The sequence below is a fragment of the Miscanthus floridulus genome, chromosome 2, assembly GCF_019320115.1.
Source record: "Miscanthus floridulus cultivar M001 chromosome 2, ASM1932011v1, whole genome shotgun sequence".
NCBI lineage: Eukaryota > Viridiplantae > Streptophyta > Magnoliopsida > Poales > Poaceae > Miscanthus > Miscanthus floridulus.
This window is the reverse complement of record NC_089581.1, coordinates 56,196,348-56,212,830: the sequence shown is the minus strand read 5'-3', so window position 1 is coordinate 56,212,830 and position 16,483 is coordinate 56,196,348. Positions and strand designations below refer to the sequence as shown.

The following is a 16,483-nucleotide window of genomic DNA, read 5'->3' as shown; positions in this document are numbered from 1 at the left end:
AGTTCAACACATCTTACTTTGCAATATATGTCTAATTAGCTACTGAATACCAAAGAATAAGGATCTATGGATATTTTTTCTTTTAATTATTTATATAAAATATACTTTGCAGTCCCATCACAAAAACTTGTCATTGGATTGTTTGGAGCTATATTAACTGGCATAGAACTGCTAAGTTCATTTAACAGAGAAAAATATCTATTGTATTAAAAATATTTGGACACATCACTCATAAAACATCACTCTTCAAGTATGTCAAACATGCTTAATATATTATGTTAGTTTTTTAAGTTAATTGTACTTTTAATCAGTAAGACCATATAACTAATCTTGGGTGTTGGCTTCCTTCTTTAGTGTCCATTCTTTCTATTTGCTTTTATTAGGAATATACCAACAATACTATAAATACATATCTTGATGATTGCAAATCATCAATGAGAATTTTAGCCATGCACAAAATTCAATTCGTAATATTGACATTCTGAACATCACGCTCGCAGTATCGTTTTTTAACAATACAACATGTTCATGTTTAAATTATTAGTGCATTATTTAGAAAGATCTATATAGTAGAGTTGGTGAACCCGCAACGCCACGCTCTCCGTGACTGTGTTAATTTTACAAACTCTGCTTTTTGGATTAAAAATCACTTCAACGTTGGTATTTAATTTCACAGTATTGTTATCTTATCGTGCGATCTCTGCGTTTTTAGTATAAAAGTTTAGTTGTCCCGTAGCAACGCACTGGCACACTACCGAAAAGTAAAATGTAGACCAAAATAAAATTACGCAATAGTAATAAATTCTGCAGACTGTCATAGGATGATAGGAACGAGATTTCTAGGGAAATAAACATTCTATAAGTAGGATAGCTTTGCCAGCTGAACATGTTTTCCTAGGGCTCAAATATCCTTCCTAGGGAAAGATTCTTTCTCTATTGTTTTCATTAAAAAATAGGGCACTTTCATTTCCAACGAAGTTGTAGGGATCGAAATCGAGTGTCATCTTTTTGACTAATTTACTTTAATGTTCTGTTTAGATCTCATTCTCATAATGAAATTTTTGACTAGACAATGGATATAGAATTTGAATTCTAGATTAAAAATAAGGAAAGTTCGGATCTTGTTTTCATAGTGATCATTGCCCTTGCAGAGCGAACATCTCCAAATTCTAGCGAAAATCTCCAAATACTTGGGGTTCTAGACTCTCATTCTAAGGCCACGTTTAGGTCGACGAATTCGGCGCCGTCGGATTCACTGCGCAACACTGTAGTGCACTGTAGCATTCGTTTGTATTTGGTAATAATTGTCCAATCGTTGACTAATTAGGTTCAAAACGTTCGTCTCACAAAGTACAACCTAACTGTGCAATTAGTTTTTGATTTCGTCTACATTTAATACTCCATGCATGTACTACAAGTTTGATGTGACGGGAAATCTTTTTTTGCATAGTGCGAAAGTTGGGAGTTGGGAGGAACTAAACAGGGCCTAAATCCAAGTGATTGGATCCCATTACCCCATTCCCATTTTTCTTTGGAGATCCAAACAAACCCTAAGTAAATTAACTCCAGAAATCACCAGAGATGCCATCCGTAAACTGCACGGGAGCACACAACACATGATCCTGGTTATCAAAAGATTTCACAATCAGCGGTATATTACATATCTTGTCAAAATGGTAAGTTAATTATATGACATTAATTGAGACTCATACCTAGCCTATACGACATTAGTTTGATTGGGTTATAAATTCAAAAAAAAAGTTTGATTGGGTTATACCTAGCCAAGGAATTATTTAACGCGCCCGTACTCGCCGTTCCATGGCGAGCCGTGCCGGCCTTGTCCCAGTTGAGATGGGCCGCCGCATGCCCACACAGTTTTGTCTGCTTCTGTCCAAGCTCAAGACATGGTAGTAGACCCACCGTATATCATCAGTCGGCAACGGATAGAGAGCATGCATATGTATCCGTAGGGAAAACGTACACCGTATATCTGGAACGCGAACGCGACCCCGACCCCGCGGATAGAGATGAGCACGAGAGCTCACAAGGCACAGACCAGCGCGTACGCATGGACGGGACGTGCCGCCCAGCTGGCCCGGTGCGCCCACACGTGGCGCGCCGCCGCGCGCGCTGGCCGTCGCCGCACCTCCTGACTGCACACTCGTCTCTTAACAACGCTACCGCCGCAGCGGCAGTTCGAAACGAAGCCAGAGCAGAGGTACGCACCCCTAGCGCCTACTGCAGAGTAAGTGCAAACTAGCAAGAAGAGGCCGGCAGCTGGCTTTGCTTGGGTTTTTTGAGCTTTAATTTTGGCGACGACATGAGCACGGGCGTGCGGCCGGGGCGGCGGTTCACGGTGGGGCGGAGCGAGGACGCCATGCACCCGGCCACCATCCGCGCCGCCATCTCCGAGTTCATCGCCACTGCCATCTTCGTCTTCGCCGCCAAGGGGTCCGTCCTCTCGCTCGGTACGTAGTATGCATGCCAGGAAGTGCTTGACGACCGAGACGACGATGCATGAGACGGGGTTTGCCATTCGCGTGCAGGGAAGATGTACCACGACACGAGCACGGCGGGCGGGCTGGTGGCCGTGGCGCTGGCGCACGCGCTGGCACTGGCCGTGGCGGTCGCCGTGGCCGTCAACATCTCGGGCGGGCACGTGAACCCCGCCATCACCTTCGGCGCGCTGATCGGCGGCCGCATCTCCCTGGTGCGCGCGGCCTTCTACTGAGTGGCGCAGCTGCTGGGCGCCGTGGCCGCCACGCTCCTCCTCCGTCTCGCCACGGGCGGCGCGCGCCCGCCCGGGTTTGCGCTGGCGTCCGGGGTCGGCGACTGGCACGCCGTGCTGCTGGAGGCCGTCATGACGTTCGGGCTCATGTACGCCTACTACGCCACGGTGATCGACCCGAAGCGGGGCCACGTGGGCACCGTCGCGCCGCTCGCCGTGGGGTTCCTGCTTGGCGCCAACGTGCTGGCGGGCGGACCATTCGACGGCGCCGGGATGAACCCGGCGCGGGTCTTCGGCCCGGCGCTCGTCGGCTGGCGGTGGAGGCACCACTGGGTGTACTGGCTGGGACCCTTCCTCGGCGCCGGGCTCGCGGGGCTGGTGTACGAGTTCCTGGTCATCCCGTCCGCCGATGCTGCCGCGCCGCACAGCACGCATCACCAGCCGCTCGCGCCGGAGGACTACTAGCTAGCTAGTTAGCACGCATCTCCCAGTCCTGTTGTCGTCTATGTTTTGTTAGACTGTCTCCAACAGAAATAACACAAACACGATGTATAGGTTACCTACAGTAAAAAGGTCTCGCAACCAAATCTCGCCTTCTCCAACAGACCCAGACCCAAATCCACGGGCACGGCGCGGGGAGGGCCACCACGAGCGGCGCGGGCGCGTCCGCATCTGACGCGGGCGAGGCTGCCTCTGCCGGCGGGCGCGGCGCTGGGAGGGCCTCCACGAGCGGCGCGGGTGATGGAGGCCATGGCTGGCGAGCTCCGGGCGGCCGTCGTATCGCTCGACCTCTTCGGCAAGGCGCGCACCACTGGACGCGGCTCTGCCGACCGCGAGCGTCAGCTTCGCCGCGGGCTCCGCTCCGCCGGCCTCCGTCGCACAGGCGTCCGTCGCACAGGCGCGGCCCCTTCCCCCTCCGCCTCCTTCCTCCCTCTCTCTCTGCTCTTGACCTCCTCTCTCCCTCCACGCGGCGGCGCCTCCGTCTACAGTGGTTTGCGTCGTCGAGAGAGGCGACGCGTTTTTGCGTTGCGACTCGCCGGCGAGGCAAAATGGCTGCCTTGTTTGCGTCCGCCGTTGGAGCGTGATTTTGAGACGCAAAACACTGTGCACGATGGATTTTGCGATTGCGTCGCCGTTTGCGTGCGTTGTTGGAGACAGTCTTATGCACGTGTCGGAAATTATGTTGTGGTGTCGTGTGAAGTGGTTAATAAGGGGCCGGGCATAGGTGCTTGTTTGTAAGCCCCCACTAAATGGGCCAAAGCTGGGCCGGTCTGATGATGGGCTGGCCCGTTGACCTACTGTAGCTCGGGTTTATTGGTACTGTAGCTGCAGGAGGTACTGTAGGAGGCAGACTTACCAGCAGAGGATGCGTTGAACCAACTTAAAAGCTTGAGCTCTGGGAGGCTATTAACTCCGGTTTAAATTTTTTTGTGAAGCGAGGATGAAAGTGTAAGAGAGTTAATTAGCAGGTGTGGTTTATTCAACATGTAGAGTGGATCTTAGTCGTCTTCACGGGTTAGGGCGTTACAAATGGTATTCAGAGTCAACTCTCGCGGTTTCACGGACATATGGCTCGGGAGCTCGGACAGGTGGCGCATGGCTCTGCAAGAGCATGACACTTGGGCCGGAGAGCTGGGAATATGGACGTGGGGCAAGAGAGTTGATCCTGGACATTTGTCCCGTTTGGGTAGGGCTATTAACTTTGGTTCAAATCTTTTGTGCGAAGCGAGGACGAAAGCGCAAGTGAATTAATTAGCAGGTATGGTCCATTTAACGTGTAGAGTGGATCTTAGCTGTCTTTCCGGACTGGGGTGTTACATTGTTGGTCGCCCCAGCGTTGGAGACGGTGAATCAGATGATGCACACCTCAACTGGTTACTAGTGTGTACTCTCTCCATACTTAAAAATAAAGTTATTTTAGACAGCGACACGGTCTTCAAAGCATAACTTTGACTACTTATTTTTATAAAGATATTTATCAAAAAATGATATATGTAAATTTTTATGAAAGTATTTTTTAAGATAAATCTATACTAATGTTTTTCGTATTTCTAAACTCAACAACTGAAAAGTTATTCATAATTTATATTTTCAATGTTTGATCTCCAAAATGACTTTATTTTTTTAGTACGGAGGGAGTATGTAATAAATTCCAGATAAAAAAAAGCAGGACTTGTACATTATCAAAACTTGCTGGTTCCGATTGTCTAACCTTTCGTACTCATTAGCACATGGATCGGAGATGGCTCTGCTATGCTAGGTCCGCACTGCACTACGTAGTTTTGGCATGGTGGTTGACATTGCCCTATTCACTTTGAACTTATCAGTTATGATACGTTGTTTTTCTCTCATTTTTTCTCATAACAAAACAATATCAGTCGGCTTATTAGCCACACAAACTATCAACTGAAAAGCTCGATTAAAATGATCTCATCAGCGCGTCGCACATGGCAAATGAGGCGACGTCCTCACCTATACAATGTATTGATTTACACCTATACGGAATAGAGCGAAGTATGTACGTGACGTCATAGATGAGCATCTGGGCCGCCCTGTCCGGCACGGCAAGGCCCAGGGCACGGCACGCCGCCGGACTGTGCCGAGGTGGACTTCGTTCGTGCCAGGCTGGACCAAAAAGTACACCATCACGAGAGGCCAGGCTAGTCCGAGGCCCACAAAAGGTGTTGCGCATATGTGTGACACAGGGGAGGGGAAGTTAACGTTGGTATGTTGTAAGTGTTTCATATATATGTTACAAAAATAAATCGAGATGTTACACATATTGCAATGGCTATACACATATGTTGAAAACGTCTGTTTTAAATCTTTTATATATTTTTTAGATGTACGTTGCAAGTATGTATTTAGGTGTCGCATATATTTCATACATATGTTGTAAATGTTTTCTCTGGATGTTGCATATGTTTTACAATGACTTTTCAAATGTGTTTGCAGGTGTTTTTGCAGGTGCTTCAGACACATGTTTAAGTGTTTCATTTTTTCAAGACGTATGTTACAAATGTTTTATCTGAATGTTTCAAAAGTAGATCGACTATTGTAAATATTGCAATGGCGCTAGTGGCTGGCGGACACCAGCCTGCCACAGAGCTTCGGCTCCTACCTCGCGCCTCCCTCGCGCGGCGCGCCTCACCCTCTCGCTCCCCTCCCCTGCTCTCCATCTTGTCACAGCAGTTCGAGCACGATGGGGAAACCTACCCGACACCACCACGGATGCCGACGGAGACGGTGGTCTCGGGTGGGCCGACGGCAGCACGATGCCCGCGTCTTCCGCTCGCTACGCGCGAGAAACAGAGTAGCTGCGGACGTCCTACGCGGGCGTGGATCTGGACGTCCGGTCCGAACGTCGGGTGTCTGTCCGGGCGCAAGCGTGTATCCGAAATATGCTATATATGCTATGAGAATTGACTTTTTTTTAGCAAATGCTATAAGAATTGACTTCAATACATATATTTGTATCGATTCTTCTATTAAGAAGCTGTGGGCCTTGGGCCTAAGCGAATCATCCATGCCCAGCAGCAAATACACAGGCCCACAGTGGAAGTAGCAGTGGGTGTGTTATCCCCGCCTGCATCAGACGACTACCGCACAAGTGCAGCCTCCTCTCACACCCTATGATCAATGAAATCGATCGCTAGGTTCGTTTCATTCCATCAGTTCATTTACGCATTCACTGAACTATGAGATTCATCTGCCTCTGTCCCCTAATTCCAATCCATAGCGCAACATAGCCCGACTATCGGAGGAACGGGAAAGATGTAATGATGCACGCCCCGCGACGCGAACTTTCCCTTCCCAAGCCTGAATGGAGGCAGGCGCCAGCCACGTGTAATCCTCTTGGTCCACAGATTTCAGACAAATGATTTGCGAATGCCCCATTAAGAATAACCTAAAATAGTAATGAGGGTGAAGCAGAATTATCTGTGACTTTGCAGTTTAAAACTCCACTAGGGAGAAGTCAAAAAAAAAAGGACAGATGGTGCTTGTTAGATGAACAGAATCAGCTATATTTCACTATCTCTGCAGCAAGGCTTTGAAGAATCTTATACACATTATTCAGATTTTTGCAACATACAACGAGCAGAGGCTGGCGCTTACTTGCCCAAAAGTTATGGTAAGAGTGGAAACAAGAAAAAGTTCATGTACAGGTAGAACGTCAATAATCCTTTTCCCAGGTAAATGCAGGTTTCAACACCATCCTGAACAGACGAACCGCATCCACTTCGGCTAAAAGCCAAGGGAACTCAGAAAGGGTCAGTGGAACTTGTGGTACTTCGCGAAATGGCTGGCAACCCACGGCGCGAGCTGAGTGTTCTCGGGTTCTCTTTTGTTCTTGTTGTAGTAGTCTGACCACAATGCCGGATATATTTCTGGGTTGAAACCATCACGGTATACACAAAATGGCAGCCAGCCTTCACTGTTCATCCGACGTTTTCTTTCTCGAGGGTATGCCAGAGGGGCTTGCACATACCTGCAACTGGAGGAATTTTATATCGTTAGAATTAGAATAATCATCATGCATCTTGATCTCAGAAATGGCCAGACCACCAGATCAGTACCTGATCTCATCAACCACAGAATCCCAACAGAAATGAGTGTGCCCAAAAACATGGCAAGCTGCTCCGTCTTTTCTGTTGCTGTGTATATCTCTGAGCCTCCTCTCCAAAAAATCAGAGCCAATGACCTTAGGAAGGTATGGGTAATAAAGCATGCGTTTCTCCGGACACAACTCTTGCCTGCAGTGTCGTATAGAAGACATTAGTTTTGGGCTTGGAGTTTCATGAATGCATACTACAACATCCTAAATGTTCAATGGGCAATTTCAAAACAACACTGAAAACATAAATACAGCAGGGGCAAGACAATCCAGTTAGGTAAAGAAGGAATAGCCTCCATCACAGATTCACAATTGCCGGTATATCTGCAATTTCATATAATTAGACAGCCAGTATGAAAACTACTGTTTTCCACTTTTCTTCCATGTGATTTGCAATTGAAATGCTACACAACAACAACAACAACAACAACAACAACAACAACACACAACAACAACAACAACAACAACAACAAAGCCTTTAAGTCCCAAACAAGTTGGGGAATTGAAATGCTACACAACCACACAAAATGTCTTCCTTTGGGGTGAAAAAAGGGTCAAATATGAAGTCGCTAGTGCAGATACTGAGATACAAATGTTGCTTCCAAGTTGGCACCTTGATTGATAAGATGGTTTCTCTTTGAGGTGTTTTCATCATAAAAATGCAACAAGAAATGAAACACACTTACCAATAATAATTAATATAAATGCTTTAGGATGCTGACAAAGCAAGAAAGAGATGCAACAGACAAACTGAGATGCTAGGAGGAATGGAAGCAGCAAAGAAAGGTATTTATTGGGTGGCTATCACTAATTGCATTTCAACAAGTAATTCAGTCAAGCATACCCAAAACCGAAGGTCAAACAAATATCAAACAGAAGCTCAGAAAAATGGAAGGTCTAGGTAGGAGGAGCACAATGCACCTGGGTACGAAGTGTGAAAATGTTAATATTTGTTTGCTGCTACTTTTCACTTCTTCAATAGCATCATGATTCTTGTCATTCAGCTTGTCAAAGTAAAGAGCAAGAGCCTCGTCATCATTCGTCAGGTCTGAAGGCCATTGGCAAGCATGGAAGTCTTTACACGCCTGATTATACAAAACCGTAAACCTATCAGTTCAAAGATATCAAGAGGAATCATGCAATTTTCTACATAAGAAAATAAGAAAGAGCACAAGATTGTTTTTGCTTGTCCACACCAGTAAATATTTGTGCCTATGGCTTGTATGCATGCTACATTTCTCATTGAACATTATAGTTTCGAGAGCTAGTTTGTTAGTTTGGTGCTCATGGTTTAAATAGCTGATATTGAGATATCTAATTTTGCAAAATAAATCAAGCAAACCCCTTGAGGATATGGGGTATATAATTCAAGAAATCTTAAACTGCACTAAGTAACAGTACTTGGTAACTAATGGTGTTCTGCAAATGAGTAGGTATTGAGGGAAAGACCAACCTACCATCTCTAGCGAAGGGACACGCACACTGTTAACATCCTTCTCCTTGTCAAAGCTCTGGAGGACAATTAAGCAAGATGAGAAAGCGGGATAATTCTAGGAAAGTAGTGCATTATAATTCGGACAAAATCTTAAATGTTAATGAAGCAAGAAAAATAAACAACCTTGTGATACCATGAGAACAATGGTATGATTCCCAAGTCACCTATTGTTCTTGGGCCTGTATCCACACCCAGCTCACTACACGCATCAAGCAATGCAGTCAGTTTCTCCAGTGAATCCATCTGGAAGGAATAATTTGAGTAACTGAGAGAGCCTCACCAATGATATATATTAGAAAATAAGGTTAATGTTGTAATGATTTCGTCAAAAAGGAAAAGCTGAATGATGTACTCCAAGAAGAATGTGATGTACTGTCACTTATGCTATGCTCTATCTAACAATACAATCCCACATTCCATTTTTTTTCCAGTTGAGACAACACTTTGCAGCATTTGTGGATTATACGCAACTAATAATTTGCATAAGTTACTAAATAGGGAATCAGCCGGCAACAACTAATCTGAGTGCCATGGTAACCCTTCTGTCAAGAAACAAGTAGAATTACAATATTACAAGCACAAAACAGCATTTACAACTGAAATGCAGTTCAGATAGACGGGGCTGCTACAAACCAATGAGCAAAATGAAAACCTCATTGGTAAACTCTGCACTGCAGTGCGTCTAAAATTAGGCCTCCTAAAACAGGAGACACGCTAACCAGGCTGCAGGCGAGCGTTGCAATGTACCATTGGATCAAAAATTAAGTGGAATTACTGGGTTAGCTCAAACCATCAGAGTGGACTAACCAAACAGCATAATATGCCGTGATAGGTACGCCAAGGCATTTCGTCAAACACCTTACTTGCAGCACAAGGAAGAAATGCATCAACGAACGTAGCGGGTGCAAAGGAAATGGACTCACGTAGCGTCCGCCCTCGCGGCGCAGCCAGAGATCGTGGTTCCCTGGCACGTAGAAGACGGCGGCGAAGCGCTCCCTGAGCACCTCCATGGTGCGCGCGAAGTTGTCCCTGGTCTCGGCCACGTCGCCGGCGACGACGAGCGCGTCGACGCCCTGGCCCTTGCCGGCCCCGACCTCGGCGGGCAGGCGGCGCACCCAGTCCATGTTCTCCGGGTAGTCCGTGTGCAGGTCGGACACGACGAAGACCCGCGTGGTGGCCTCCGCCCCTGCGCGCGCCGCCGCGGGCAGGGCCGCCTGCGGCGCGGGCGCCGCGGCGGCGCAGCAGCGGACGGACGCGGCGCGCGGCGGGCGCGGGCGGAGGCACCCCGGCACCCGGCGCCGCCTCCGCCTCCGGTGCTGGTGCGGCGAGGACGACGGCGGCGCGGCGGCGGCGTCGAGCAGGTGGTGGTGATGGTGGTAGGCGGCGGCGCGGGATGTGGTGGTCGTGGAGGCGGAGGAGGAGCAGGAGACGGCGGGCAGATGCGGCGTCATGTCGGGGACGGGGGAAGGTAGCTGGCTGCTGCCGCTCGGTCGGTCGGGTCTCTCTCGCGGAGCTGGGTAGGTCGCTGCCGCAAAATCTGAAAAATCTTCTCCCCTTTCCCCTGCCTCGTTCGTTCGTCACCTTCCTTTTACGACGAGGGGCAGTTTGGTGATTTGCGAGGGGAAGGGCGGCCGGGCGGTGGTGGTGGTGGGGTGGGGGCGTCCCTCAAGCTCGGCGCGCGGATATATACGGCATCCGCCGCGGCGAGATGCGCTGGGTGTCCGTCCTAAACCTCGCCGGTGAGTTGGTGGGCGACGACGTGGCAGCGGCGCTGGGGGATGGATGGGAACGGGTGGGTGGGGGGGCGAGACAGCGGGGTGGATGGTAATAAAATAATCGTAATCCCCGTCATTAGGGGCGTGTGATGGTTATCGCTGCGCGGGTTAATCATTGCCGCCGCGCGCGGGCGCGGTGCGACCGCTGACACGGCATCATCGGCGGTTGGCAATCGTCGGAGGATGGGTTTAGCGGTGTGGATGGGGACGGAGCGTGGGACCCAGCGCCGGCGCCAATGCCATCCATCCCAAGCCAAGGAAGGACCCAACCCCCACGAGGCACGAAGGCGTTCTGCAATTCGCAAGCCAACAACAGGGCGTGTTTCCTAACCCTTTTTTTGGGCTGTCTGTAGGTTATTGTTTGTAGGGGCGTAGACTGTCAAGGCTGGCAGGAGTATTGAATTGCCGCACGATTTTGTTGACGTCCTCGTGCGCGAGTCCCATACTTCTGGAAGGAGGTGTAGTTTGCGTGTTGTCAAATCTTTTTTATCCGTGCCTTGTACCGGGGCCAAGGTTTTCATGACGGAACGTGGATGTGTACACGTCGATCCTGTCCTCGTATTGAAATAGGATAGAACGCCGATGCGTGAGCTCAAGTGAAAGATGATTCTAATCAGACGTGGACCCATGAGCAGAGATTAAAACTTGATATCACCGAGTAGACGATGACAATACTGTCTTTTTTAGATGGAGATAGAGATATACTCCCTCTATTTAGAAATGACAATCGTATTTGACCAGAGAAAAAGGTCAAAACTTTATAAATTTTGACCAATAATTATTAATCAAATTATATGAAAATATAGACCATTAAACTTGCACTAATAGATCTGTGTTAAAAGTGCTTATAGGATGTTATTGATTTTTAAGTCGTTGACTTTATATTATGGCCCCGTTCGACTGGCAGAATTTTGGCTGAAACTGGCTGAAAACACTGTTCTGGCTGAATTGTTGTGAGAGGAAAAACAATGTTCTTGCTGAAAAAAAAAAGTCGAACAAGTCGAATATAGGGTAAGCCGAACGGGGCCTATATAAGAGAAATTAATGGTCAAAATCTATTTTGTTGACTTTTCTCTAGTCTGATACTATTACAATTTTTGAACGTAGGGAGTATACAAGTACTCGAGATGCCTGGATCTTTCTCATCAAACATAAAATGGGAAGCCAAAGCGAGTCGTGACGGACATAGCTAAGTATACTCATGGTTAAATATTTAAAGTAGTTTAGAACATTATGATTTGTATCAATTAAATTTAATCTTGTCCCAAAAATATTTGATCTTATAGGTATCCGTTTTTTTTTCAAAAATATTTGGGGCCTGTTTAGTTCCCCTCTAAAACGCCTAATTTTTCAAGATTTCCTGTCACATCGAATCTTTGAACGCATGCATGAAGCATTAAATATAAATAAAAAATAAAACTAATTATACAGTTTAGACGAAATTCACGAGACGAATTTTTTAAGCCTAATTAGACTATGATTGGACACTAATTGCCAAATAACAACGAAAACACTACAGTAGCATTTTGCCAAAAATTTTGGCATCCAAACTAGCCCTTGATCTTACAACATTCCAATACTCATTTCTTTTTTCGGAATATATCTTTGTCTTTTACCAATATATTTCTATCCCATCTCTTCTATATCTCTCATTTTTGTTTTCTATACATCATATCTTTTCATTTCTAAAAATTCCTATGCCCAGCACAGACCTATAAGGTCAAATCTTTAAAATGAAGAGAATAATTGTTTGGAATATTAATAAAAAGAAGCTTCTAGAAGCCTGAGAGCTTGATCCACCAACAGGGAAACATATAGGAATCTTTCAAATGAAGAGAATAATTGTTTTGAATATTAATAAAAAAAAAGCTTCTAGAAGCCTGAGAGCTTGATCCACCAACAGGGAAACATACAGGTCCAATAATGTTGTGAAAGATTTGAACTCCTCATATATAAGTCGTTCGTGTGTCCCAAAGAGTATTTTATTGTCCTGCCTTTGAATCCAGCACGACTGCACGAGGAATCTTGAAGACCAGCACCAGGTATATTGGTAGTCGCCGAGTCGCTCATGTGATACCGATGTTAAAAGTTACCCGTTGCACTGGGTATTCCAAACCGATGCCCATTTTTTTTCCCAAGCTGATGGCATTATCATCGCCTTAATTAAGCTTGAGTACGTGTAGCAGAATGACTCGACTAAATAGTTTATCCTGACGATTCCCGGTACGTTCGGGATCTGCCCGCAAGCTCTCCCGGTTACGTGTACAGACAACACACTATACTCCGGGAAAAAGGTTGAACGAGTCCTCATATTGGCCTGCCGTTCCATTTATTTCGAAGTGTGGAGGAACCTAATCAACCTATCATAAATTCATAATCTTAGGATTAGGATCCCAACCTAGCCCTACGCATTATCTTGTTTGGATAAGGATAAATAGCATGTTCGGTTGGCTGGTTCGTGAAGAAGTACTGCTGGCTGGTTTGTGTGAGAGAAAAATACTGTTCCGGCTGAAATTTTACGATCGTTTACGACAAGCCACAGCCAAACGAACTGGCTGAAACTTGGCCATCTCGGTGTACTACCCGGTCGGTCATCGCTACCCCCTCCCACAAGGCACCAACGACGTCCTCGCTGGCATCACCGCGTCGGATGTCCACTGAAGACTGTTTGGTACAGCTTATAAGGAGCATTAAATATAGATTAATTACAAAATCAATTACATAGATAGAGGCTAACTTCCGAGACGAATTTTTTAAGCCTAATTAATCTGTCATTAGCATATGTTTACTGTAGCACAACATTGTCAAATCATAGACTAATTAGGCTTAAAAGATTCGTCTCGCAAATTAGTCACAAGTTGTGCAATTAGTTTCGTAATTAGTCTATATTTAATACTCGTCAAACATTCGATGTGACATAAATGTTAAGAGGTGGCTAAAGAACCAAACAAGGCCTGAGTGTCACCGGTGGCGCCAAAGAGAGAGGGAAAAAAAGAAATGAATGACAATCTATAGGTGCATTTGGTTTGAGAGATGAGATGATCTATTTTCTTCTGCCTTCTCACTTTTTTTAATTAACTCATTCCAACTTAAATTGTTGGTGCAATATATATATGATGGGAGGTATGCACATTTGACTATTTGAGTTGATAGATAATTACTCAACGGAGTGGCGGTGCACTTTGTTTGGGAAGGCAAATAATTTGCCATGCTTGTGCTTTTATATTGTAGGTGCACTTTGTTTGGGAAGGCAAGTAAAAAATTTAGCATGCTTGTACTTCTATATTGTAGGTCAACACCCGTTTACTTTTGCATCTTTGTATGATATCATAATTTTGCCATGCTTGTGCTTTTTATTTAGATTGTAGGCGCACTTTGTTTGGGAAGGCAAATAAAAATTTGAGCATGCTTGCACTTCTATATATATTGTAGGTCAACGTCCGTTTACTTTTGCATTTTTTACGATAATATCATATGGCATTATTCTCCACTAGTAAGGGACTGTTTGGTACAACTTATAAGCTGCTTATGGCTAAAATAAGCTGAAATCAACAGCTAAATGCCACGTTTTTCAGCAGCTTATTCTGGCCACGTTTATTTCTACGGCTTCCATTTATATTAAAAAACAGAAGCTAAATCAGACCAGCTTAGTTTGACCGTCGCTTTTACTGTATTAGTGCAAAACCGGTGTAAATTACCGTCCGATTTTTTTCCCGACACAACTGCATTACATCGATCAAAGACCACATCGTTCTTCCACTTGTTACACTACTGAATCAGCACTGCACTGGTGTCTACTACTCCTAGCATCCTATCCTATCGATCTAGCCTGACACATCGTTCTCTCATTTAATCAGTGCCCTATCTATGGTCAACTACCGACCACATCGATCAAAGACCACATCGTTCTTCCACTTGTTACACTACTGAATCAGCACTGCACTGGTGTCTACTACTCCTAGCATCCTATCCTATCGATCTAGCCTGACACATCGTTCTCTCATTTAATCAGTGCCCTATCTAGTAGTTGAAATCTCAATCACCACATGTATTCCTGTCAATCAAAGCATCAAGGTCTAATCGAACTCCTCCCTCGATGAGGGTCACCAAGAACAGAACATCACAAGAACTTTGACAACGAAATTGTGAGACGCTAGAAGCCTACCTCACCGTTCCGCAGCGCACCAAGCCTCTCCGCCGCCGATCCCTGCCTCAGCTAGACCGTCCTCGCTCGCACCGTCTTCACCTCCTGCCCGGTGAGCCCAATAATTTTACACCTGGTTTGGCCCAAAAACGGTGTTAAAAAAAAAGTCGTCTTCATAGAATCATAGGTCTGAAAAAAAATACGAGAACTATCGGCCTCGTCCTCGGCTCGGTGCCGAGGGGCGAGGGTTTCTTGCGCCGCCCCGCCAGGTACCGCGCCGCCTCCGTACCCGACCCCGACGGTCCCTCCCCCTCCCCCTCCCCCAACCACTTGTCGAGACCTCGACGACCGCTCGCCTCGCCGCGGAGCCGATGGCGGCCTTGAGCGAGCACGCTGCCTGATTTGCGACCGGATCTGGGGCAAGGGCACGCCGGGCAGGAGGTGAAGACGGTGCGAGCGAGGACGGTCTAGCTGAGGCAGGGATCGGCGGCGGAGAGGCTTGGTGCGCTGCGGAACGGTGAGGTAGGCTTCTAGCGTCTCACAATTTCGTTGTCAAAGTTCTTGTGATGTTCTGTTCTTGGTGACCCTCATCGAGGGAGGAGTTCGATTAGACCTTGATGCTTTGATTGACAGGAATACATGTGGTGATTGAGATTTCAACTACTAGATAGGGCACTGATTAAATGAGAGAACGATGTGTCAGGCTAGATCGATAGGATAGGATGCTAGGAGTAGTAGACACCAGTGCAGTGCTGATTCAGTAGTGTAACAAGTGGAAGAACGATGTGGTCTTTGATCGATGTGGTCGGTAGTTGACCATCAGTACATGTGGTCTTTGATTGGTTTGTAGCCTGACGGTTTGTTTTTCCTTTCATGTTTAATTAGCATATAAGTACATTATTGAAATGGATGGATAACAAAACGATGTAGCAGTATCAGGTTCTTTAAAAATGGTTATTTAACAAGTATAGGACTCTTATCGTCCAATATAGTATTCATCTTCTATGTTTTTTGGGTACAACTTTCTAATTTATGCCATCAGATTCCTTATTTACATACTATCCTTCTCTAGACTATGAATGCTAGTGGATAAATTCATCCGATGGATATCGAAGAGGATAGAAGAGGTGTGTAGTGAGATCATCATGAACAATTTAATTTGCATTGCAAATGGTAGCCAAATTGATAATCAGAGTAGGACGAATATAATCAATGGCAGCCTTTCAGTTAGCAGCAGGTTAGCAGTAGCGGGTTAGCAGGTTAGCAGCAGCAGGGACTTATCTAATCACTGTGCTGTTGATCATGGAGATACTCTTTTTTTTTAATCTATCATAGAAATACTAGGTAATGTTGGGCACCCCTACAGCCCTGCTGAGCTGCTCCATCCCTGTTGTAGTTTGGATCGAGTTTGAGCAATTTTGCACAGTGACAATAGTTGTGGTTTGGTTACCACAATCTCTGCTATGTGATAAGAAGCACAGATGCTGTCCGTTTTGAGGGTTAAGCCTAGTGCTGATTCCTCAATGTATCTAGTTATCTATCTAGCTATTTACTATTCGCTGTAATGCTATTTACAGCTGATGCTTTAGCATCTAGGTAGCATCTACTTTATGCGCTAGAATATGCTGTAGTGGTTGAACTATTTCCTTGTAAACCAAGTAAGCTTTTGCCTATATAATACAATCAAGCGGCCCATGGCCAAGCTGCCCTCTGGCAGACCAAAATT

General features: G+C 46.0%; 2 protein-coding genes and 1 pseudogene across 2 annotated transcripts in view; 2 read left to right on the top strand and 1 right to left on the bottom strand.

Moving 5' to 3' along the window:
* Positions 1–1,854: 1,854 nt before the first annotated feature.
* On the top strand, positions 1,855–3,234 carry LOC136538867 (aquaporin TIP3-1-like; annotated as a pseudogene).
* A 3,484-nt stretch (positions 3,235–6,718) lies between these two features.
* LOC136538866 (uncharacterized) lies at positions 6,719–10,604 on the bottom strand. Its single transcript, XM_066530807.1, has 6 exons — positions 9,762–10,604; positions 8,962–9,081; positions 8,801–8,854; positions 8,265–8,428; positions 7,306–7,482; positions 6,719–7,217 (listed from the first exon to the last, which is right to left on the bottom strand). The coding sequence occupies exons 1-6, from the start codon at positions 10,287–10,289 to the stop codon at positions 7,001–7,003; spliced, it is 1,260 nt and encodes a 419-aa protein (XP_066386904.1). The 5' UTR covers positions 10,290–10,604; the 3' UTR covers positions 6,719–7,000.
* A 4,266-nt stretch (positions 10,605–14,870) lies between these two features.
* The window catches only part of LOC136538865 (probable carboxylesterase 18), a 3,366-nt gene continuing 1,753 nt past the window's right edge, over positions 14,871–16,483 (top strand). The window contains exon 1 of the mRNA XM_066530806.1: positions 14,871–15,279. The gene's annotated coding sequence lies outside the window, so the exon portion shown is untranslated. The remainder of the gene's footprint in view (positions 15,280–16,483) is intronic.